We start from the raw sequence: 25,664 nt of genomic DNA on the forward strand, positions 1-25,664 counted from the left end.
ATTGTGTTTTATGCGACTACTCGCACCACTACGCCAGAGTGGTTGTTTGATTACATATATTTAGATGTTAATACAAAAAGGCGTAGGCAAATAAAAACCTAAGGAAAATAATTTTTCAATACAAAAATAAAAATAGGTAACAATTATGGTCTGTTTTATTGTTGCCGGTAAATTTTCGATTAGTTGCCTGATAATTATGTAGCGATAGATAAATATTATTTTCTGTTTCCACACAAACTCCTTACTAAAATTATTTAAAAATACCTAACTACTTCTTGACTAATTTACTGTACATAGCAAAAACAGCGCTTTTTTTGCCGTTTTAAAATTCGACGAAAGGGATTGGCAAAAGAAATTTACTTATTTGAATCTGTATAACTAATCTTAATATATATAAATCTCGTGTCACAATGTTTGTCCGCGATGAACTCTTAAACTACTTAACCGATTTTAATCAAATTTGCACACCGTGTGCAGTTTGATCCAACTTGAAAGATAGGGTATATTTTGTTTTGATATATGTAATTATTATATTTAAGAAAAAAAATAAGGCGATACGAAGTTTGCCAGGTCAGCTAGTATATTATATATTAATATCTGTACTTTTCTTATATCAGTCAAGTAATAAAATTAGTATTTTGTACAATATAATTATATGCAACGTGTTATGAAATTGGCTTCTGTCCGTTTAGGGCCATATAAAGATATAGGTATGGAGGCGTACCATAGTCGAAACAATACGTGGAAAAAAATAAGCAATAGCGATAAATTGGTTAAAAAAATTGAGAAAACATGGGAAAATTAACTGTACAGCAGTAATTTTATAAGTAATAATTATTTAACCTCTGGTAGACCGGACTCACCCGAGCCCGAACCCCAGTAGTCTCCCGCAGGGTTGAATCAACCCCAGCACTCAGTCTACCGCACCGCCCGCACGACACTGATCTCGCATCTCCCGTGTAATATGATTCGATAAGCACGCGCTACATAAGACGTAGTTTTTTGCTCATAACTCACAAGTTTCTTCACTTAGAACAAAAACGCTTATATTATTTTGAAGAGTATGAAATAAATGTAGGTAATCTGGTCGTCTTTACTTAAAAAAGTTTTGTAAATAGTTTTATCATAACACGCATATTGTTTATTTACAATATACACGATACACGAATTTATAAGCTAAAAGGGGTGATAGACGTGCGAGTAAGATCGCTTGTGGCCTTGTGGCTCGACGACCTTTTTCGCTAGTGTGTCACCCTAAGTACGCGTACTTTAAAACCGCCCAGTAAGTTCGTTGGCGATCCGACAAGTTTGAAATTTTGCTCGTAGTGTCGTACGTGTACACCACTCGTACGTGTGGCAGCACCGCCATTTTTAACCGACTTCCAAAAAAGAGACGAAGTTCTCAGTTCGATTGTCCTTTTTTTATGTATGTTATCTCAGAAGTTTTGACTGGGTGGACCGATTTTCATGTTTTTTTATTTTAATCGAAAGGTGGTGAGTGTCGTGTGGTCAATTTGATTGCGATCTAACAAGTGATTTTTGAGCTATTTCTAATAATGCGTATTTACTTGACTGTTTTTTCGTTAACCTACGATGTGTTACTGTCGGTTTTTTTTTCATTTACGGGCAAACACAATTATGTATCGCCAATCTGTGGACGCGCAACGCTTGTAGTGTAGGTATTTGTAATTTTTGTTACTTTTGATTGAGAAATTACTCAAAATGAATTATTTCCGAACTTGGTCTTTTTTTGTTTTTTAAAATGTAATACGATACAATTCCTAAACAACACAAAGCTTCTTCTGTTGACGACATCGCAATACAGAATGAGTAAGCTTCATGTGTGTCACCGACGCACTATGGTAAAGCCCCATACAAAGCCGTCTTAAAACCGTTTCACGAGAAAGTCGTTGTTATAGAATAAAAATAATAAATTAATATATTCTAATAAATAAGCTTTTTTTATCCTATTTTTTTTTTTTTTTTTTGTTTTAATGTATATAGGTAAGTAGGCTTCAAAGCTAACTCATGTTCAATAACGTAATTTTGTCGCTATGCGTTACTACAATTCAACGCCACATTACTCGAAAGTTTTTGATATAAATGTATAAGTATTATACATTTTTTAAATGCTTATAATCTCCTCTTAACGTTTCGTAATTAGTATTATATATATTAGTTTGATAAAATAAAATTAATCAATATAGTTTAATATGGTATGTTTTTAGGGTTAATTTTTTTTTTTTACGAGCCGTTTACCCATTACCGCTGCTTGCTGCTGTCGAGATATTTGTTGTATTAAGATCTTTATACATTAGCTAACGCAAGGAGAGAAAAAAAATTGCACATATTTGCACTTTTTTTGTCATTTGCATTTGTACTTTTTTGGTGTCAAAACATATCACGAGGTAAAAATCATTATTTTTTCAATTTCTTTTTATTTCTCATAAAATCATTTGTTATCTATTAAGGTCAAATTGATAAAAAGTTCATTACAGTGATGAGTATTATTAATAGTTTTTTCTGGTTTTGATACAGTTTTGACCATCAGTTTTGTTTTGATTAGGGTCGAATTAAAAACAGGTTGGTTATGGGAAGAGTGCAAATTATTATTTTCTTATCTTTTTGCACATAGCACTATTTCATTGGCCTATAAATGGAAGGCGAGCCCTGAAAAAATCACAGTTGTTGGTCAGACAGTCAGTTGCCCTAAAAAGCAGTTAATACCTATTTTTAAATATTCCCAAAAGTTAACTGATTTGAAAAATGGGTGAATTTGTTTGTAGCAAGCGAGATTTATGTAATTTGTTGATAAATAAGAATAATATAGAAGACTACTTACAAGAAAATTTCAATTTGTCACCAAAGGATATGGCTACTGTGGTCTTTTACATTCAAAGAAACTTGGTATCTAAATGTAACGAACGCTGGAGAAATGCATCTCGGATAAAAGAACGCTTTGAAAGTAAGAACGTCAATTGGTTAGATGGTCAATTTCGTGTTCTACTAGAGTGTCAAGTCATGGTTAATGACCCTAATACGTCTGGAAGTAGTGGTGGCAGACCTTCAAAACCATACGAAGCATCTTCAGAAAAAAAGAGTACGGATACAAGAGTACGGATTGGACTGTGTGCTCAATGCATATGCTCAGGAGTTACGGTCTATGGGTGAGACGGAGGAGGCCACAATCGTTAATATTATACAAACTGCATCAGAAAATGATAAGAAAAAAATTCTTAAATACATTACTGAGAACTCTGAAGACGTTACACCTTTTTCAAAGGAGGAAGCACTACGGATCTTTATTGACTTAGATCTTAACAAAGAACAGTATGGGACAGTTCGACTTTGTTTGGCGGACAAAAACTGCTCAGTGTTTCCTTCTTATCCAACTTTAGTCGAAGCGAAAAAGATGTGTTACCCATCAGATTCGAGCATAACCATTACTAACATAAGTGCAAAAGTTGCAGGACTTGTTGGATCATACTGTGGCACGTATATTACTAATTGATTCAGTTTACAAAAACAGTTTAAGAAAGTTGAAACTATTCTGTAAATGGAGTTGTGACGAGTCATCAGGACAGAGTGAATACAAGCAAGTTTTGCCCGAAGAAAGCGATTTAATATCAGATGCAAACCATTGCAACATTTTTTTGCTTCACTTGTACCCATTAGACTTATAGATGAGACAACTAATACTGTTGTTTGGAAGAATGAAACTTGCTCATCTGTAAGATATTGCAGACCTATATTGTTACAGTTTGCCAAAGAAACTCCTGAAAAAACCGCGTCTGTTGTGGCTGATATCAACAATCAAAAACAAAATCTGTCTCCCTCCCTGATAAATAGGAATAGTGATGTAATCGAAATTACTCATGACCTATTTTTAACCATGATTGATGGTAAAGTGGCACAAGTTTTAACTGAGACTCGTTCGAGCGCTTCTTGTACAGTTTGTGGTGCTACTCCTCTCCAAATGATAACTTAGAGACAGTTAGGACACGAGATGTGAACGAAAGTTCATTTCATATAATACAGACTGTCAACACTACATGCTTGGATTAGGAGTATGGAGATGATCTTACACATTTCTTATAACTTGTCTTTTGAAAAGTGGTCAGCTACTAAACCTGAAAAAAAAACAAAGACGAAAAGAAAAAACTGGTACAAAAGCGGTTTAGGGAGGAAATGAGACTGCATGTCGATAAACCTCGATAAGGCACTGGAAATAGTAATGACTGAAACTCTTACGATTACTCTTGCTCTGCAGACATTACAGGTGTAGGCGTAGAATTTATAAAATGAATGTACATAATACTACAAACTATGTCATCTGGAATGGCTATTAATTCAAAAAAGTTCGGTGAATATGCATATAGTACAGCCCAACTGTACGTAAATATTTATGGTACGTAAATATTAATTGGTATTATATGCCTTCGTCCGTGCATATAATACTTATGCACGGAGAAAAAATCATTGAGTACTATGCTATTTTACCTATCGGACAATTGTCCGAAGACGCGCAAGAATCCCGAAATAAGGATTACAAAAAGTTTAGACTTGGCGGGGTGGCTACCAATGAAGACGTGTTCCATACCTTATTGTACACTTCTCATCTATACATATCAAGTTTGAGAAACACCAACAATATCGAAAGAACTTTTAGATGAAGCCAAGCCCTTCTTGCTATCAACGAAAATCTGTAGGAGCTTCCTGAATTTTGTACATATCTTTTTTCTCGTTAGTTAATATTATTCCATTTTACGTAAATTACAAAAAAAGACAAATTTTGTTTATTTTTCAATATGAATGAATGAATATGATATGAATGCATGTCTTTTTTTAAGTTTTATTTCTTAAATTAATTAATAAACAGAATTTTCAAAATCAAAATTATTTCCGTTAAACTCTGTACATCAAATATATGTGTGCAAAAATACAGCTCATTTAGTTTTTAAACAACTGAGATACGGAGTTTTGAGACGAAACATACGCGATTTTCCCATTGTGCGACGTCGAGCTGAGTATATTCGCGATCTTAAAAACCGCGTTTTTTAAGTTCGTACGTCTACCACCCGCTTAATAATGATTTATAATATCAAACTACAAAGTAAAGTATGTGTTATTAAAATACCTCAAAAAAATCTTTCTTTTCAATATAAGAAAACATAATTTTGAACGTTACTTACTTTGTTGATAAAAATATAAAACAGATGTCGCTGTTTTGTTTTTCAATTTTTTTCCCTAGGATCAAGATTTTTCCCATTGTCAATTTGTCAATTTGACAAAACTGTATTTAGCCTAGAAGCACGTAGAAGTATGTATTTCCAATGATACTGTAAATACGTTTGAAACGTAAAAAAAAATGTAAAACTAGATTCTCTATTCAATTTATTTTACGATTCAGTGACGTCAACGTAATAAGTGCTGTGCGGAAAATACGTTTGATCAGATTGTAAAATCGATTTTACATCCAATGCGATATTTCCATTCTACAGAATGAATTCTTTGGTCGGTTCTGTATCTTATTTGTTATATTTGGTGGTAACATGCCAAGCGTCGGGAACAGATATAGCACTAGATGCAAAGGCAACTCTCTTGCATCGTATAGACAGTTTAAATCTACTAATTTACACTTGCCTTTTAACGTTAACTGTTTTAACTATATGGGTATTTAAGCATCGTCGTGTGAGCTGGCTTCACGAAACAGGCCTAGCAGTAATATATGGTAAGTGTTTCTTAACATATTTATGTCAGAAAGTATCTACACAATTATGTGATAGCTAAAAAATACCATGTCCAAAGAACCAAATTATCAATTTCTTTAATAACTTATTTTATTTAAAAACTTCAGCTATAGTTTCTAGTAATTTTATATCTACCAAGTTTCTTTACAGTTCAGTGAATAAAACGCTACACATGGTCTAAGTTTAAATTATATATAATATTTATAATTATAATTTTTATCGAACAGGTCTCATAGTAGGAGCAATCATTAGATATGCGGGAAGTACAAATCAAGTCACATACATTGATGCCCACCCTGCTGCAGACACTAAATACAATTTGTCTGTTCCACCAGACATTGTGCGCTTTCATTTCCCAGACAAAATACAAATTTCATCCGGAGGTAAGCTATACATTCAAGTTTGGAAACATTAATCATTCAATTTAAGTATGTATAAACTATAACATTGTAGTATTGAATTTTACTGTTGTAAAAAATTTATATTAGGTGCCATTTGTAACTAAAATTTTTACCATTTTAGATCCCCCCCTCCCCCTTTGTCAAGTTATTTCACACTTTTAGTAACCCCTTAAAGAATTACATTACAACAGCTAAACTTAATACTACATTCTTGGCTATAAATTTTTATAAATAAATATATTTTTATTTAACAGTAAATAAAAATATGCAACACCTTTCTATCATTATAAAGAAATATAAATACTTTCAAGTTATTAAAAAAAATGAATAATAGGCAAATGTCATAATTCTTAGACCTTCCCTCCCTTATGTCATATCTGGTCATGATAAACAAGGGCCCTCTCCCTTCTCCTTCTTATTTGTGAACATTTTTAGGGGCAATCCCTGTTATACTGTACATTTTCTAAGTAATCTGAAAATTCATTATATTTTAGAATTGCCTGTACCAAACAAAACATATGCATACAGCTTTAGAGGTGAGATAGTAAATGTGGAACAAAATGAAATAGACCTGAAAGCTACATTTGATCCTGAAATATTTTTCAACATCATTCTACCTCCTATAATTTTCCATGCTGGTTACTGCCTCAAAAGAGTAAGTACATTTTATTGAAATTATGTATAAAACATTATAATAATATTATGGTTTATAAGATATGTTAGATTTTAATTATTTACATTTATGACAACATCATTTATAAAGCTGCTTACTCCTATATTCTAAATATCATATATAAATAGTGTAAATGATACATGAAATAATATAATGTAACTAATTATTCCAGAAATACTTTTTTCGGAACCTAGGTGCGATACTGACATTTGCTATGGTCGGCACAGCTCTCTCGGCTCTAGTCATTGGCTCTTTAATGTATGGCTGTGTGCAACTGATGCCCGCATCACTAGCGACCAGCTTCACATTCCTGGATACACTTTATTTTGGTGCTTTAATCTCGCCCACTGATCCTTTAACAGTTCTCGCTATATTCTCACAACTTAAGGTAAGTTAACTTTTTACTTTAATTTACTATTTGTGTCATGATCAAAAATTTCGTAATTCCTTTTTTTACTTAGGATAATAATTCCTACTGCATTCATCAAGTATATCTCCATTGTATACACTACAATGAAAACTTTTTGTGCCCTATTGCTTCGTTCACAAAAAAACTTTTGCTTAATATGAATTTTCTGTTACCAAAACTGAGAAACTTGACTGTAAATACCATTTTTAAAAAAAATATAACATTATGTTATTTGTTGAAATAAATCACAGGTCCATGACGTTTCATTTAACTATGATAAGAACAGCAAAATTTTTAATACTCATTATGATACAAAGATAAAACATTTGATCATGTGATTTAATTATCAGAACATACAAAACTCTATCAAAAATTTAATTCATTTCTTTGCTATGTTTTGAATTAATTAGGAACCTTAGGAACAAACAACCTTATATCAAAATTAAAAGCGATAATTGGGTTTGCTAGCAAACGAAAAAAAATCCACTTAAATTATATCAACAGTCAATTAAATACGCATCATTATCTTAATATATATAAATTACGCATCACGTTGTTTGCCCGCGATTGACTCCTAAACTACTTAACCGATTCTAATTAATTTTGCACACCGTGTGCAGTTTGATCCAATTTGAAATATAGGCTATATTTTATTTCGATATAAATAATTATTATACTCACAAAAAAAAAAGTTCTAGTAAACTTCGTACCACTTTATTTTCTTTTAGTGAATATAATAATTAGCTAGTATCATATATATATAAATAAATATAATTGTTAGACTAGTGCAGAAGGCACTCGACTTGTTCCGCATGGAAGCGAGATGATATATAGCCTTCCTCCATAAATGAGCTATCTAACACTGAAAGAATTTTTCAAATCTAACCAGTAGTTCCTGAGATTAGTGCATTCAAACAAACAAATTCTTCAGCTTTATTTGTATAGATAACTCAAAAGGTACTCATCAGATCTTGCTCAAATTTAAATGGGGCCACATGAGAAGCACCAGCTCTCGATTAAAAAAAAAAACATCAATATCTGTACACTCAATAAAAAGTTATGAGGTAACACACATAAAAAAATTCAGTTGAATTGAAGACCTCCTTTTTTAAGTCAGTTAAAATTCGTTTATTCAAGTAGCATTGCATATTCATTTATATTAAACATATATTAAAATAAATAATACTAAAAAAATTTAAACAGGTTTAAAATGACATTGTGAAAGACTCACTAAATATGTTTGTTCCAATTAATTGATGTGGTGTATGCTATTTATTGATTTTATTGTATTTTTATTTATAACAATGTAAATATGTTGTTTTTGTACGTAAATAAATAAATGAAAATAAACTGCTTAAGAATAAATATTTGACAGAAGAATTCTTCGATTTTTTTATTTTTTTTTCAGGTGGATGTTAATTTATATGCTATGATATTTGGCGAGAGTGTGCTCAATGACGCAGTTGCGCTTGTACTTAGCGGGTAAATATCACATATTGAAATAATATACATAAGTCATAAACATGTTTAACCATATTGAGGATAATGGAACTAAAAATGTATCGTACAATCTTATTACTGTTACATTGTTATGACAATTGTTATACAAATATACACTTTTCAAATGATTATGAAAAGAGGATAAATAATGCAATTATATTAATATAATAAAGGAAATATTAGCTATAAAATTATTTTTAATTAATACATTTATTTGTTTTGGTTTAACGAGATTACTATACTTTTTAATGACCTTTATAGCTTAACATAAAACAATAAATAGTAAACAATAATGTTTAGATTCTAGTTAATTTTAAATAGGTCTGGTAACTTTCATAACGTAAATATGTAAAGACTAACATGAAATTATATATATATATATATATATATATATATATATATATATATATATATATATATATATATATTTGTAAATGAATAATAGTTAAAACTATCTAAGATTTTTCGTTTTGGGTTTATGGTTGTTTTTTCGTTTTAACGTTATCACTTACCTACATTATTTTATATTATCTTTTTTCTTCCAAAAGTTAAAGAAGTTATCAGGCAACTAATTAAATGTTTGTCAATTTTAAAATACATAATAATATCATCTATAATTAACAATTTTTTTTTTATTTCAATACATATTCAAATATTGTGTTTACTTACGTAAAATAGCAATAAGTGTAATATAAAGTGACTCATAGTTGTTATTCTTGCTATTTTTATTTTATATAATCTACAGAATCTAAAAATATTTAGGCCCTGAATAATGCATTATCAAGTATTCGTAATATATTTTCTCTCTATAGGTTTATAATCATACAAAAATGTTTCGTTTCAGTGCAATACAGAACTATGAAAAGAGATATTCAACTGACGGTGGGTTCGAAATAACAGCTTTTTTGGCGGCAATCGGAGATTTCATCGGAATATTCAGTTTGTCACTCCTTGTAGGTGCATTCATAGGCTGTCTGACGGCATTGATATCCTTTTTATATATAGAAAAAGTAAATTTAGACCAGATAGTTCCAAAATGGTCGATTTCGACCCCTTGTTGTGGGTCGACATAAAAGACAACCGCAAAGTTTTTAAAAAACTAGCTGTTTTGTATCAACAAAAACTGGAGATTCTAAAAGTAATTTTGCTTTGGGGCGTCTGAGGTACAGTGCATATTGCAAAAGGACTCTTTTGTCCAAAATAGTTTGGGAAACTCTGATTTAGACAAAGTGTTCAGATGTCCAGTTATCGATTGCATTGGTTATTTATAGAACAGCAAAACAAAACTTTTTTACTTGTTTTATTAGTTAATTATTATGATGATTGTTTAAATAATGAAGATATAAAATACATCTCGTGAGGAAAATTAATGAAAGTCACTGTATACAGACAGTATCCGGTCATAAATACGCCGAGAAAGAGAAATTAGCCAATTATCTTTTTCCTACGGTCGACGTGCATTATTTATTGCCGAGTATAGTAGTAGTACATTAAAATGCTAATCTGTCACTCGATTTACCGTTTAATATATAACTGTAATAATACGTTTATTTGTGTAAAAAAAGAAATTGTAAAATTAAATGAATAATTCCTTAACCCAAAAAACACATGACCAAGTTTACGCACGTTCGTGATTGGCCACTTTTGGAATCCGCGTTGTTTGTGCTCATGTCGTACGCCGCTTTCCTCATCGCTGAAGTTTGTGAATTAACAGGTAACTGGCATGTAAACAATATATTTTTTTTAAACATTTCATGTTGATACGTCATCTTGTTCTCATTCTTTTAAACTTTTAAATTCAACAATAAATTAATTTAGATTGCCTTTATAGTAGAGTATAGAATGCATTGAAACGATTTGTCTACTCGCAAAATGTACAAAATACACTAATTTGTTAAAAAAATTGCTTTTAGTAATTTTCTAACTTTTAAATTTGAAAAAAAAAATTTACTGATTGATAGTTTCTGTTTTTAATTTTAAACTTTTGTTTAGGCCATACAAATGTTTGTCGTGGTTTGAGTGTTCATAAATATATTTTGTGGAATTAAATCAACATTTTCATAGATATATTATTTAAAAGAAGAGAATAAGAGAATGTAAAAACAATAATAATCACTGTTTTGTTTTGATTTTTAAGGTGTCGTCGCAGTGTTGTTCTGTGGTATATGTCAAGCGCACTACACCTACAATAACCTGTCGTCGGACTCTCGGAATAGGACCAAACAATTGTTCGAGCTGCTCAATTTCCTCGCCGAAAACTTTATTTTCACGTACATTGGTGTATCGATGTTCACTTTTCCGAAACACCATTTCGACCCCTGGTTTATCATCGCTGGATTCGTATCCTTTTAAAATGAAACATATAAATACAAAACAACTTATAAATCAAAAAGGAAGGAATATCAGACTCAAATAAATGATTTCAAATAATGTTGTATTTCTGTAGTGAGTAAGGTGGCCAGAACTCCTGGGGGGGGGAGGATCGAGGTCCTCCTGGACCCTACCTTCGACCCTCCGACGAGTCCAAGGGTAGGGTCGGCAACGCGCTTGCGTTGCGTCTGGTGTTGCAGGCGTCTATAGACTACGGTAAACGCTCACCATCTGGTGCACCATACGCTTGCTTACCACCTTTTCTCGCCGTTTCCTTCATGCAGGAGAAAGATTTAATTTTTTTACTAAACACAATTACAATATATTTTCTGAACATTTGAACAGCTCACTTCAACACTCGGTCGCGCGGTTAACATCTACCCATTATCGTTTCTTCTTAATCTAGGTCGAAAACCTCCCATCCCAATGAACTTCCAACACATGCTATTCTTTTCTGGTTAGTTAAACTTTGGATTATAAATATCTATAATTATAATTGTGTTTGCTCACAAACGAAAAAAAAACCGACTTCAATTTCATCGACGAGTAATACAACGTAGATCGACGAAAAAATAGTCAAGTAATTACGCGTTATCAAAGATTACTCAAAAAGTAGTTATCAGATCTCGATAAAATTTATATGTGACCACATGATAAACATCAGCCTTCGATTAAATTAAAAATTATCAAAATCGGTACACCCAGTAAAAAGTTATTGCAGATTTTCGAGAGTTTCACTCGATTTCTCTGGGATCCTACTATCATCAGATTCTGGTTTCCTTATTATGGTACCAAACTAGGGATATCTTCTTTCCAACAAAAAAAGAATTACCCAGAGAACCTCCTCCTTTTTTGGATGAATTGGATTCTAATCATTTTAGCCGTGAATATGTCGATTTTGTGTTCAGTATTCCTAACTGATGTGATGTTTTAAGCTTAACCTGATAAGTAACTTATTATTTCGTAGTATTAATCGTAATATTATTATGGATTTTGTGTTCGTCGGCTGTCATCGTACAGGTAACGAACTCGAAATTTAAATTGTATCTATGTCATTGTAATTTCTTTCCTTGATCTTTTCATAGATTGTTGAGTATAATACATTGTCCACACAACCTGTACATACGTTAGAGATTGTTACATTTATCTAAATTCTTAAACATAAAAAATAAAAATGATGACTCGTGGATCCAAGGCGCGCCAGGCGGAGGAACAACTCCGGCTGGCGCTCCAGGAGCTAAAGACATACAGGGTACAGTGTGAGCAATTACTAAGGGAGAGAGACGAAAATGAGAAGGAGTTAGAGAAGATTTTCAAAAAAAATACAGAATTAAAAAATCAAATGTCACAAATGTATACTGAATATACTAATGTAAAAAATGAAAATGAAAATCTTCTCAAAATAGTCAATGGGTTTGACCAGTGCAGAGATGAGTATGAGGAAACCCTCAAATTCAACAGTGAATTGAAACATCAACTGCATGAGGCAAATAAACAAGTTATTCAGCTTAAAAATATAAACCATAGTCTAACAGCCTCTCAAACCCAGTGTCTATACAATGAATTGGTTGAAAACGCACCAAACTTAGTGTCTTCTGTCTCAAACTTGAAAAATAATATTAGTGTAATAGATTTGACCAGTGATGACTCGAACACTACCATCCCTATGCCAAGTAAAAATAAATTAAAAAAATATATCAAAATTAATAAACTCATCAAAAAATGTCACAAATTCTTAAAAACAAAAAATATTTATAAAAAGTATAATAATATTTGTAAAGAGAAAATAGAAATTAAAACAAAAATGATATCATACTGTCAAGAAATTAATATATTAAAAAAAGACTATGAGGCGGATGTTAGCTCACTGCGGTCTGAGATTGGAAATTTAAAGCATAGTTTAGAAATATTAACATCTAAATACAATACTGCTCAGAAAGAAATTGCTGAACACATATCTGCCATGGATGACCTGGTGAAACTTGGCAACAATAACCTCGAGCGTTTTGACTCTTTTATTAATTATCATAATTGCGAATGCCACCTTTCAGCCTCCGGTCCAACAGGGCAGATAGATACTAGCTTAACTAGTGAATCCCTTACTCGGCCTGCGGGGACTCACACCGACCCCAAATATTATAATGTACAACTACCTGTACATTCCATATCTATTCCTGAGGAAAAAAATAAAATAAAAATTTACAGTGATGAGTTAGGAAAAGGTATGGGAGTATTGTTGAGTGATTTTTGTGTGGGCCAGCGAGTAATCAATCATTGCATGCCCGGAGCCACTTATAATCAAATAGTAAATAGCATTTTGAGTGAGGCTCACTGTCCCAACACAACTATTATTTTATTAATTGGGAGAAGGGGTAATGTAAACAAACACCTAATGGAAAACATTTTAAATAGATTGAATCAGTTAAATATAAATAAAATTTTATTGTTTACACTACCTTATTTAGCTAAATTGCCACAGGAAAATAGGTTAAGATATGACATTAATAATCTAATGCACACAATAACTACTTGTAAGTATTTAAATGTAAATATTAAAAAAAGTAACAAAATTGATGTTATTGACATAAATAATTTATGGAACAAAAATAATTATATGTTGACATATAGTAGGCTGAGCCTACCATTTTTCTTTAAACGACAGATAACATCTGTGCTATCATATTATATACAAACTGACATAGCCAATAATCTGGTTACTTTGATATCTGCTCATATTGAGCAAAACTGTAATATGACATTTTCTGACGTGGAATCCGTTCCAAATAATAATTTAAATTAATTATTAAGACAACAGAGGAAACCTCTAGCATATTAATAATCCATGACATTAAATCAGATAAATGTCATAATAATTTGGTAAGGAAAGCCCACAGTTGTAAAAATTTATATACTGTAAACCTGGTGCACCAAAATATACAGGGCATGCTAGGTAAAGATCTTGAACTGGAGTTATTTATGAATGGTGAAAATATCAATATTTTATGTTTAACAGAACACTGGCTCTCTATTTCCCAGTCCATATTTAACTTCAGCGGTCACCAGGTAGCTAGTGTGTTCAACAGAGAAAAAGCTATACGCGGTGGCTCTTTAATAATTGTAAGTAAACTTTTTAAATATAAAGAACGTAAAGACATTGTGAGCCTCTCTGTTGAGCAAACTATTGAATTAGCCTGCGTAGAGCTTGAGCACTTCATTGTTGTATGCGTATACAGACCTCCTAGTGGGTTATATGAGTACTTTGAGAAAGTATTGGAAGAAGTTTTGTTAAAATCAAATAATTCTAATAAGGCTATTGTTGTATGTGGGGATTTTAATATTGATTTATTAGATAATTCTAATATAAGTCTGAGATTTAAGTCTATGCTTCTATCATATAACCTACATAACTTATTTACTGAACCCACTAGAATCACTGCTACTAGTGCTACATGTATTGACAACATATTTACAAACTGTAAACCTTATTCTAAAGCTATTATTAATAAGTTAAGCTCAGACCATTGTGGCCAGTTAGCTTCCTTTTCTTATTCTTTAAATGTCAACAAAAATATTTTAAAAAAGACCTTTGTACCTATAAGTGCTACACGTATGGAGAAGTTTAGAGGTAGTATTGTGGCAAAACTTCCTTATTTATCATACATTAATGACCCTAACTACTTATATAACTCTTTATTTAAATTAGTAAAAACTGAATTTTCTACAATATTTACTTCAAAAACAGTCAATTCAGGGGGTCTCTTGACATTTGGTGAATGGGCAACTACTGGCATATATAAGAGCAGGCAAAGGCTTTATGAATTGTACAGTGAAAAAGCCTATAATCATAGTGTATCGTTTGCTTCTTTTATAAGTGCCTACTCAAAAATGTTTAGAAGAGTATGTTCCATGGCAAAATCCTTGTATATTAAAGACAAAATAAGAAATGCGCATAATAAAATTAAAATGACATGGAACATAATTGCTTGTGAAAGTGGAAGAGTCACAGATCGCAGCTTCGATTTTAAGTTAAATGTCAATGATAAATTTGTTACCTCAGACCGAGAAGTTGCATCTGAGTTTGAAAAATTTTTCACTGACATTCCGCTTTCAACAACGCAATCACTTAATTCGTCTCCAGGCATTGCCGAATTTTTGCTAAAGAAAAACGTTAAAGAATGTAATGTAATATTTACATTTAAACCTGTAAACCCCAAAGATATAATAATAGCCTTCAGAAGCCTGGACGTCAAGAAAACAGCTGATCTATGGGGTTTATCTGTAAAAGTCGTTAGTTCGATAATTGATGTTGTCGCACCTCATCTAGCTACTATATTTAATGGCTGTATAGAACATGGTGTGTTTCCTGATCTAATGAAACACAGTAAAGTAATTCCTATTTTTAAATCAGGCAGTACCCTAGATCCTAATAATTTCAGACCAATTTCAGTACTCCCAACATTTAGTAAAATTTTTGAAAAAATCATCCTCGGGCAAATGTTATCGCATTTTAATGCACACAATCTACTACATAAGAAACAGTTTGGTTTTACAAAAGGTCGCTCCACAACAGATGCTAGTGTTGAGCTAATTAGAAATATTTTTGAGGCATGGGAGAGGTCGCAGGATGCTCTTGGGATATTCTGTGACTTATCCAAGGCCTTTGATTGTGTGCACCATGAGACGTTGATCAGGAAACTGCATCATTATGGAATTAGAGATAGGGCACTCAGCCTCCTGAATTCCTATTTGAATAATAGAATACAGAGGGTTGATGTAAATGGTAAGAGATCTCCTGGGGCTCCTCTGGATATGGGGGTTCCACAGGGCTCTATCCTTGGCCCATTTCTCTTCCTTATTTACATAAATGATTTGCCATTTTTTGTACAGGACAAGCATGAGATAGTATTGTTCGCTGATGACACTTCACTTATTTTTAAGGTGAAACGTAATTTACTTATGTACGACGATGTAAACGATGCTCTCTCAAAGGTTGTCTACTGGTTTGATTCAAATAATTTATTATTAAATAACAAAAAAACAAAATTAATAAAATTCACGACACCTAATGTTAAACTTGTTGATAATGGTGTAGAATTGGGAGGAGAGATGTTAAAACCGGTGGAGTCCACTAAATTCCTAGGCATCACTATAGATTCGAAATTGCGGTGGGATCTTCATGTTGAGGGGATAGCGAATAGGCTCAGCTCTGCAGCGTTCGCGGTTAAAAAAATTAGACTTATTACTGACGTAGATACAGCTCGCGTAGTATATTTTAGTTATTTCCATAGCATTATGTCATATGGAATCTTATTATGGGGAAATGCAGCTACTGTCAATACTATTTTTGTCCTGCAGAAAAGAGCTATTCGTGCAATTTATAGTTTAGGCCCTAGAGTATCATTAAGAGATAAGTTTAAAGAAATAAAAATATTGACTGTTGCTTCTCAATATGTGTACGAAAATGTTATGTATGTTCATAAAAATATACACGAATTTCCCAGGAATTGCGACATGCATAGCATTAATACTAGGAACAAACATAAACTTGTAGTGCCTGTAACTCGCTTACGCCGAGTCAGTAATTCCTTTTATGGACAATGTATACGCTTATACAACAGGCTCCCAGAAAACGTTCAAAAAGCTTCTATTGCTAAATTTAAAAAAATTGTGAAAAAACGATTGTGTAGTAAAGGATATTATTCGATTAATGATTTTCTAGAAGACAGTACGCCTTGGGAATGATGTGATCGCTTCCAGGCTGTTTCAACTTATAAAATTATTGTTCAATTCGATTTGCTTTGGGAAAAAAAACATTACTGTAAAAAAAAATGATATTAGTCCCGCTGAGTTTCTTCCGCCAGTTCTTCTCAGGTCAGAGGCTTCTTCTTTCCGAACTGGTAGTAGACTCATGACGTTCAGTAAGAAATTGTAATAATTTTATGCTGAATAAAATATTTTGAATTTGAATTTGAATTTGAAGTCGGTTAAAAACTAGTATATGAGAATAATCGTCTTAAGTCCAATTTCAATATTTAAAAAGCATATTAGAAATTGAACGGTTCGTAAGTAACCATGCAGAGTTTTATGTGTCCGTGCCTTATAAATTAATAATAAAGTTTTTTAGTAATTTCTTAAATACCATAGGTAAAGGTAACCTTAACCTTTAACCATGAATAAAATAACAATATTTAGACTTCTTCACAGAAACGACTAAAGTAGTTAGAGAACTAGTTCTCATAATACTAAGCAATTTTTATTCCGTCTATACTTAAAAAAATTAATAGCTAATAACAAATAGTTAATAATTTTTTAGCCGACTTCAAAAAAGAAGGAATCTCAATTCAGTTGTATTTTTTTTTTTTTTTTTGTATTACCTCATAACTTTTCACTGGTATTATATCCATCTTGTTATTTCTTTTTTATTCAAAAGCTGGTGCTTTACACGGTTCTATTTAAATTGAAGCGAAATCTGACGAGTTGTTTTCAAGCTATCCCTAATAATGAGTATTTGATAGAGTATTTTCTCGAGTACGTAGAAACAAACACAATTCAGTTATATGCTGTCGTTGCCAGGGCTCCGCGGCGCGATGTCGTTCGCGCTGGCCATCCGCAACACGGTGTCGGAGGCGCGCCAGGCCATGCTCACCACCACCTCGCTCATCGTCATCGCCACCGTGGTGCTGCAGGGCGGCGCCGCCACGCACGCGCTCGCCTACCTGCGCATCCCCACCGGGTACGTGTGTGTGTGTGTGTGTGTCCTCTCCGTTATCATCCTCGGGGTGATAGAGATCCGTTCAGAATGCCCTGCGCATCCCCACTGGTTATGTTCCCCCTACTTCTATTTCTCGTCGTCTTTGAGTTTGTCATTGAGGCAACGTGGTTCAATTGGATGGTAAAGAATAAAATAGAACACAGTCATCTCCAAAATTACAAACATTTACAGATGCTCAAATTGGAAGATTTAGATTAATATTTCCTGGTATTTTTACGTGCTCACAATGTCGTTTTTTCAGGCTTCTTATTAGAAAGGATTAAACTTACATAAATTTGATTAAATATACCAGTATCATTATCATTATATACAATAAAACTAAGTTGATAAAATGTGCGTGCCGATAAAATTTAAAAAGGAGTCCCGGCACGATAAAGAGACTTATAGTTCCCGTCTTAACCTAAAGGGCGTGTTTTTAAAGATATAAGGGCTTTTCCAACCCTTCAACTTGGAAATTAAGTGTAGTGGCGCCATCTGTTGTCGAGTATTTGAACTTCATTCAAAATAACGATTATTTGGGTTGCATTTCGAAAGGCGCTGCGACCAATTGCAGCATGTGTAGTAATGGCGCGAAATTTAAAATTCCAATTTCAGTAGTCTTAAATTACATTTGTTACTATAATAAAGTTATTAAATTTTATGTATTTATACAGCAGTAGCTAACTTATATTTTGGAATTAAAGCGACATAAACTTAGTTATTTAAATTAGTTCTGAAAACATTTTAAAATTTAAGTTTTTAAATTTTGCGCCTTTACTACGTATGCTACAGCTGCAGAACCTATTGTTACGGTGGACGATAATCTCAAAAACAATCTAGAAAGTGTGAGAAAGAAAATATTCTCAAACTTTCTCGAACATCCCGAGCCCGATGTCGCCCGCCAGGTTAGTTCGATTTGAACAGCGAAACAAGCGATTTCGAAACGAAAAGGAAAGAATTTAAAAAAAAAAAAATTGTGATTGGAAATTTTGGTTAAATATCCATGCGAAGCCGGAGCGGGAAGCTAGTATGAGGCTAAAACTAAAATCTTTTAGCTTTAATTTTGTTGTATTTTAATATTCTATCTAAATCTGTTGTAGTACAATTTTGTGTAATATTATTACAGGGAAGGTCAAAATGAGGAAAGCGAAGCCCTACCCTACCGCGACGTGAGAAGTGTGAGTAACTTTTGTCTAACTATTTTGCTGCACTAGAACGCACTACAAAATTTTTAAGTAGCAATAAAAGGTTCCAGTGCACTTTCGAAAATATTCTTTTTAAGTACCTACTTACCTCGCACAAATTTTATTTAATTAAATAATTATTATTACTGTTTATAAGTTAAAGATGCAGCAATTGCCCATTAATTATAAAAAGTATTATAAAATATTAAAACTTTGTTTTTTGTACTTAATTATTTCATCTTATAAACTTTATGGTTGGGTTGATTTTAAGGTACTTACATTTACACACCCGTATATACGTATGTAGTAAAAGGATATTATAAACTACAATAATGTAAATGATGTTTTTAGATACAGTTAACCTGGTGATAATTAATTGATTTGACCTTTATACCAATTTTTCGATTTCTAAAAATTGATAAAATGTTAAAAACAAGGCCTAATGAACTCTACTTTAGGATTGTCGTGTTCTTATTTGTATAAAACTACATAGAAATTGATAATTTTGCTGCCTCTAAATGTGTCATCAATAAATTTTCTATTTTCTCTTTTTAAATTATTTAATTGATACACACATTAAGATCGCCCATAAGCCTTTTTAGTTACAGTTACAAGTACACATATTTTACAATACGCTCAGATAAATCGTGAACCCTTGTTTACAACTTTAAGGCAATATTTGAAATCAGGCTTTAGCAGATTCAGTCATGTATGTATCTTTCATATATATCTTTGTCAGTCAGTCATATTCCTCTTTTTAACCGACTTCAAAAAAAGAAGGAGTTTACTCCATTCGACCGTATATTTTTTTTCTTTTTTATGTATGGAATAACTCCATCGTTTATGAACCGATTTTGATAATTCTTCATTCTTTTGATCATTCTTCGTTTCGTTGGATAGGAGATATCCCTAGTTTGGTACAATGATAAAGAAACCAGGATCTGATGATGAGATTCTTGAGAAATCGAGGGAAACTCTCGAAAAGCCGCATAACTTTTTACTCGGTTACCGATTTTGATGATTTTTAATTTAATCGAAAGCCGATGTTTATCATGTGGTCACATTTAAATTTCATCGAGATCTGATTAGAACTTTTGGAGTAATCTTTGATAATGCGTATTTACTCGACAATTTTTTCGTCTACCTACGTTGTATTACTTGTCGATATAATTGAAGGCGGTTTTTCTTCGTTTGCCTGCAAACACAATTATGATTATTTTATTTACAATACATCTCACAAATATTAAACAATATTGTAGGCACACATCTGGCTATGGTGGTATTTTAAATGCTTTTTGTTTGTCGCTTTTAAGTAATCTCTCATAAAAGCATTTGTTTTTGTAATGTGTCCCGCCATTCATGTATTTGTTATTGTACACTAATATGGCACTTAGCTTTGTACTTTTTTACTTTATTTAGAGCTACTTTTAATATATATATACTTCATGCACTTCCAAATATTATAATCTACTTTATTCACTTTTATTATACCCTAATTATATAAATTAAAAGTTCTTAAATTTGTTGCTATTATTTAACACTATAGATTTATTCAGTCAGTAAAGAAAGACAGGACAGACTAATTAATGGAGATGCATTTAACGTAATAATAATTTAAAGATTATCTCGTAAGTCGGTCACTTAGTTAGCCTAAATCTGAAATTTGTGCAATTGTATACAAAATAATAATCTATACATACAAATAAATAAAATTGGAGTGTCTGTTTCTACTAATAAAGTAACCGCGTTTTACTAAATGCATTTGGATAATACACGGTACATATACCAAAATAATAGTTCTTAAAATTTTTGTCTGTCTGTCTGTTTGTTCCGGCTAATCTCTGAAACGGCTGGACTGATTTTCACGGGACTTTCGCTGGCAGATAACTGATGTAATAAGGAATAACTTAGGCTGCTTTTATTTTAGAAATTTATTTATTTTATAACACTCCGAACTGAAAAATAACTTTTTTGTTAAATTCAACGCGGACGAAGTCGCGGGCACAGCTAGTATGTAATAATTTCGACAAAAATTCATATTCGTGTACATTACCTTTTTATGTTACAAAAAGGAGGTTATAATTTTGGATGTGTTCAATATAACTCGTACTCTATTAAAACCTGTGATATTTTATTAAAATTTAATTAGTGATCTTATATAAATAATTCTAAGCTGCAAAAAATTATTTTCTAATTGTAGATGTTTAGATATTTTTAATGACAGGTTTTAATATAAAGCGATCAAAAGCGTAGATACGCTTAGGCGGTATCGCGCATGTGATTAATCAAACATTATTGTGGCAGCTGTACCAGGCCACGGACACAGGCAGACCGGTATGTACGTAGATAAACACGTATCATGGCTTTACGTGTCCAGTTCGACTGCTTTCACTTACCATCTAACATATCTCAAATATATAATATTATAATATATTTATTATATAATTGATCAAGTATATATCTATACTTGAGGTAATATAATGAATCATTGACACATACTACCAATTATGTACTAAAAAAAACTAATAATTAAAACTTTTTTTCACTTCAGGGTTACATTCACTAAATACTAATAATAATAATATTCACGTGATCCTTATAATATCATTAGTACAATGGTGGTACGTCTGGATTCGGCGGTATCCTGCAATTTAAATGTTTGAGAATGTAATTACAAAAAAAAATTAATCTATGTCCATTTTCTCGTAAATCCTATATGTTTTCAATCCAACGTCAGTTATATGTTTTTTTTTTTTTTAATTCTGTTTTCTGATCCTCAAATCCCTTGTCTTTGAGTTATTAAAACTTATGAATCAAATTATTTGTTGTTCAGCCAGCTGAAATAAGTTTCGGCCTTCGAAATATGGACTCTCATTCACCCAGTAGCGACAGGGCATCTGTAAGGAAGAACCTTATATGCATGTGAATTACACCGACTCTCATTACTTAACTTTTCTGCAAATTACTAACAATGACATAAGAGATCAGTAATATTAATTTGACTGCAGACTTTTTACTCCTTTTATAATATTTTACATAATCACATGCATGATTACTCTTACTACTATACCTGAATACAAGCTTTTAATTAACATCTGAAGCCTAAAGTAAAAGATTCTTAAAACTTGTCTCTTTCGTTCGACAATTTGTTCATTTATAAATTCCTTCAATTGCCTTTTAATTATTAATTCCTTTTTTTTCTTTTATAATAAAAAAAAATCACCAAAGAACTAAAAAGAAACTAACATCAATTCACAATCTCATCAACTTTTTCGCATTTTGCATGTTACTTTATTTTTTTATTTGGTTTAATGTCTAGAACGGCCGCATGGTAGTTAAGTGGGGCAATGACGAAAATGGAGTGATTATGCCTTACCAACTAGACTCTTACGAAGTATGTAAATTCTTGTTTCTTCCATTTTCTCAACTTTGAAGTAATAGCATGATGTGTAATGAAACACGAATGCATGCATAAACTTCTATACCTAACAACATTTCGTAACAAAAATATTAAACTATATGGTTTATTGTTTTTATTAAAAAATGCTTTTATTATCTCACACAGCTAATGTTAGGTATCGATGTTTTTTCATTATTGTTAAGGCTTACAAATATGGACTTTTGTAAATTATATGCAATAAAATTTTGAAAATACACAGTATATTTTTAAAAAGAAATAGTTGACTATAAGTGAAGATATTGTAGATTTTCCACTTTTAAGCAAATGCCTCTTTTTTTTCATTTCTTTCCTATTTACCTTTCAATAAAATATGTTTTTATTGAAAATCTGTAATTAATGAAGTTAACGTTTATAAAAAATTCATTTATATTGTAACTTATATAATGACGATTGTATGTATTGTCTCGTTAAATGTATCAGGATACTCCGCGGAGCGGGGACGGCGCGGGGGGAGGGGAGAAGGCGAGGCTCGCTCGTCTGTGGGGAGCCGTCGACTCGAAACTGCTCAAGCCTCTGTTGACGCACGCACGGCCGCCTCTCACCGAGACACTGCCAGCCTTCCTGAGACCGCTCGCTAGGCTGTTGACTACGACGAGGCAGTACACACAGGGTGTAAGTGTTTACGATTAATATTATAATTGGTTCCGACATAAAAATCTACTTTGTATACTCGTTCTTTACATCATACAAAATATGTATTAAGATTTTACATCCTTGTCTATTTTAAATACAATACAATAGAATAGGCTAACGCATAATATAAAATAAATTTTATTTTTTGAATTTTTAATCCAAATTTATCTAATAATTAAATCTCAATTATGCCTTACCTTTAAATGTATTAATAAAAAAAAATTAAATTTCTTTCCTTTGCGAGGTTTTTCGCAGTTATTTTTTTCAGACAGTTTAAAAAAAGTTTAATATAATTTTTATAACAAAATTTACCTTTCTCCTATAGGAAAACAGCCTACGAAGAACAGACTCAGATTCTGACCTGTGTATTGATGAACCTCAACCTGTTCCTACAACTATCGACCCTCAGGTATACTTATAATTTTGCGTAAAACTATTATTTAGGCATCTTTATGTTTTATACTATAATAGCCAATAAATATCTCACTTGTGAAAATTTACTCTCTTTCTATCTTCATATATACTTTTTACAGCTTTTTAGTTTATTTATATAGTGTGATTTTTTTCTTTGGTTGCAGCTAACTTATAACATACGGAATGGATATGGAAATGTATAATCATTGTAGCATTAGTGAACTGCGGCTGTGATTTAAGGTCTAGAAATTTACATGTACATAGATAATACATGGGTTTTTATTTTTTAATAGATTTTTTTTTTTTGTTATTGCACGCAGCAACTTTGGCCCGGACTTGTGGATACAAGAATCTCGGTAGAGGGTATTACTGGAAGTAATATATAATAAACAAAACAGTTACAAAATTTAATGCTCTTTGTGCCACGATCTCTATATTTATATTATAATTATTTTATGAAGATGCCACTTTCAGATTTTAAAATGTATTTTTCTATTTTCTGATTGGTGTAGCTACAATGTTTAGGGCTCCTCGGAGTACTAGTGTAAGTAGCGGTCATGCCAAGCTTTTTAGTGTTAATAGAATTTTTTGTAGTTCTAGCTGGACATATATAACCATTACAATTGTGACGTGTTACATAAAAAGTAATGGTATAATTTTTTAAATAATTTAAACTTTTCTTGACCCACCCAATCATAAATGTGCAAAATTTTTCGCCATACTATGTACTAAAGTACAATTGTTCAAAATTATCTTTCTCACACTTCGTCACTAGTATTCAATTTCTATTAACCTAAAATAAATATTTTTTCTTGGTATAACAGTAAATGTGTTTGCAGTTTGTGATTTACATATTAAATGTACAGTTATTTCACATTGTGCTTAAGTATTTCACAAAGTAAGCGTTACAATTAAAGAAATTCTTTACTTTTGTTTAATAATATATATTTTTACTGCAAATTTATAAAAATACTTCTGTTATATATATTGAGGTATGTATGGACTTTATATACATCATAAAATGAACATCATTTTTATAATAAAAAAAAAAGATAAGTATACATAAAATATCCTGATATATATATAATTTTTGTCTTTGGTACCTTATTATCATATTAATAGACTATTTGTATTAAAAAGATACCATTAGCAAATTTATGAAGAAAAGAGTATTACATAATAGTTTATTCTGACTAAAAATTGAACAATAATCCTGACAAAGCATTACACTTTTTACTAATAAAGTAATATAGTATATAGTAAAAATAATATTAAAAATAGATTTTGTCAAAATTTCTATTTATATATATATATATATATATATAAAATTATATATATTTGTTGATACCGTTTTTTCGAATTTCTAAAATATTTAGTCTAGTCTTGGTATCTTTACTGATATTATTTTAAACATTCAATAATAATTAACTTGGTTCTCCATATAATGGGTCTGTTTATTCTCTTAAATGATTCGAGTAATGGTTGTAAAACAGTATTTGACTTAGTGTATAATTTTAAATACTTTGTAAATAAAACATGCCTCTGAATAGAATAGGTCTGTAGTACCTACAATAATTAGGAAGACAAAGCGTTTTTGAATACATAGTTATATTTGCAACATTTTATATATCTTCTTTTTCATATCTAGCTGTAAGTCTTTGTGAAACACAATAATTGTGTAATTTAGCTAATTGCTTATGTTTCTTATATATCCTTTTGAGATATATATATGTAGCATAAATGTATATCACCGAATTTGAAATGGAAAAAAAATGATTCTTATTACATGTAATAAAAATTTACTCTTATTAAGTATTTTGATTTCTATCCAACATCAACCCTAATACTTTCAACTTCTTCTGTATAAATAATAACACTGTCATACATTAGAGTTTGAAAAAAAATGAATAGTTATTCATCATATAATAATAATCATTACATAGTATAAAACAAAATTGCTTCCCACTGTCTGTATGCTTCGATCTTGAAAACTACGCAACACATTTTGATGCAGTTTTCTTTAGTTAACAGAGTGATTCCAGAGGAAAGAGGAATTTATATGTGTACATGGATAATATAGTAGAGGAACACTGATAGATTTTAAACCTTGCAAAGCCGG

At 31.4% G+C, this 25,664-nt stretch overlaps 1 protein-coding gene across 1 annotated transcript; it reads left to right on the forward strand.

Moving 5' to 3' along the window:
• The first annotated feature begins 5,403 nt into the window (after positions 1-5,403).
• Positions 5,404-24,604, forward strand: LOC123656036 (sodium/hydrogen exchanger 7). Its single transcript, XM_045591761.1, has 16 exons — positions 5,404-5,731; positions 5,978-6,133; positions 6,646-6,806; positions 6,997-7,212; positions 8,642-8,715; positions 9,578-9,719; positions 10,342-10,447; positions 10,871-11,073; positions 11,449-11,560; positions 17,677-17,836; positions 18,981-19,032; positions 21,343-21,372; positions 22,358-22,432; positions 22,919-23,110; positions 23,457-23,540; positions 23,866-24,604. The coding sequence occupies exons 1-16, from the start codon at positions 5,503-5,505 to the stop codon at positions 23,929-23,931; spliced, it is 2,058 nt and encodes a 685-aa protein (XP_045447717.1). The 5' UTR covers positions 5,404-5,502; the 3' UTR covers positions 23,932-24,604.
• Positions 24,605-25,664: the final 1,060 nt, after the last annotated feature.

This window comes from Melitaea cinxia, chromosome 1 (genome assembly GCF_905220565.1).
Source record: "Melitaea cinxia chromosome 1, ilMelCinx1.1, whole genome shotgun sequence".
Lineage (NCBI taxonomy): Eukaryota > Metazoa > Arthropoda > Insecta > Lepidoptera > Nymphalidae > Melitaea > Melitaea cinxia.

Excerpts from the sequence above, each read along its gene's own strand:
- LOC123656036 (XM_045591761.1), top strand. The coding sequence starts at position 5,503 with ATGAATTCTTTGGTCGGTTCTGTATCTTATTTGTTATATTTGGTGGTA. Across the intron at positions 10,448-10,870 it reads TGAAGTTTGTGAATTAACAG|GTGTCGTCGCAGTGTTGTTC; the intron begins GTAACTGGCATG and ends TTGATTTTTAAG. Across the intron at positions 23,111-23,456 it reads CGAGGCAGTACACACAGGGT|GAAAACAGCCTACGAAGAAC; the intron begins GTAAGTGTTTAC and ends TTTCTCCTATAG.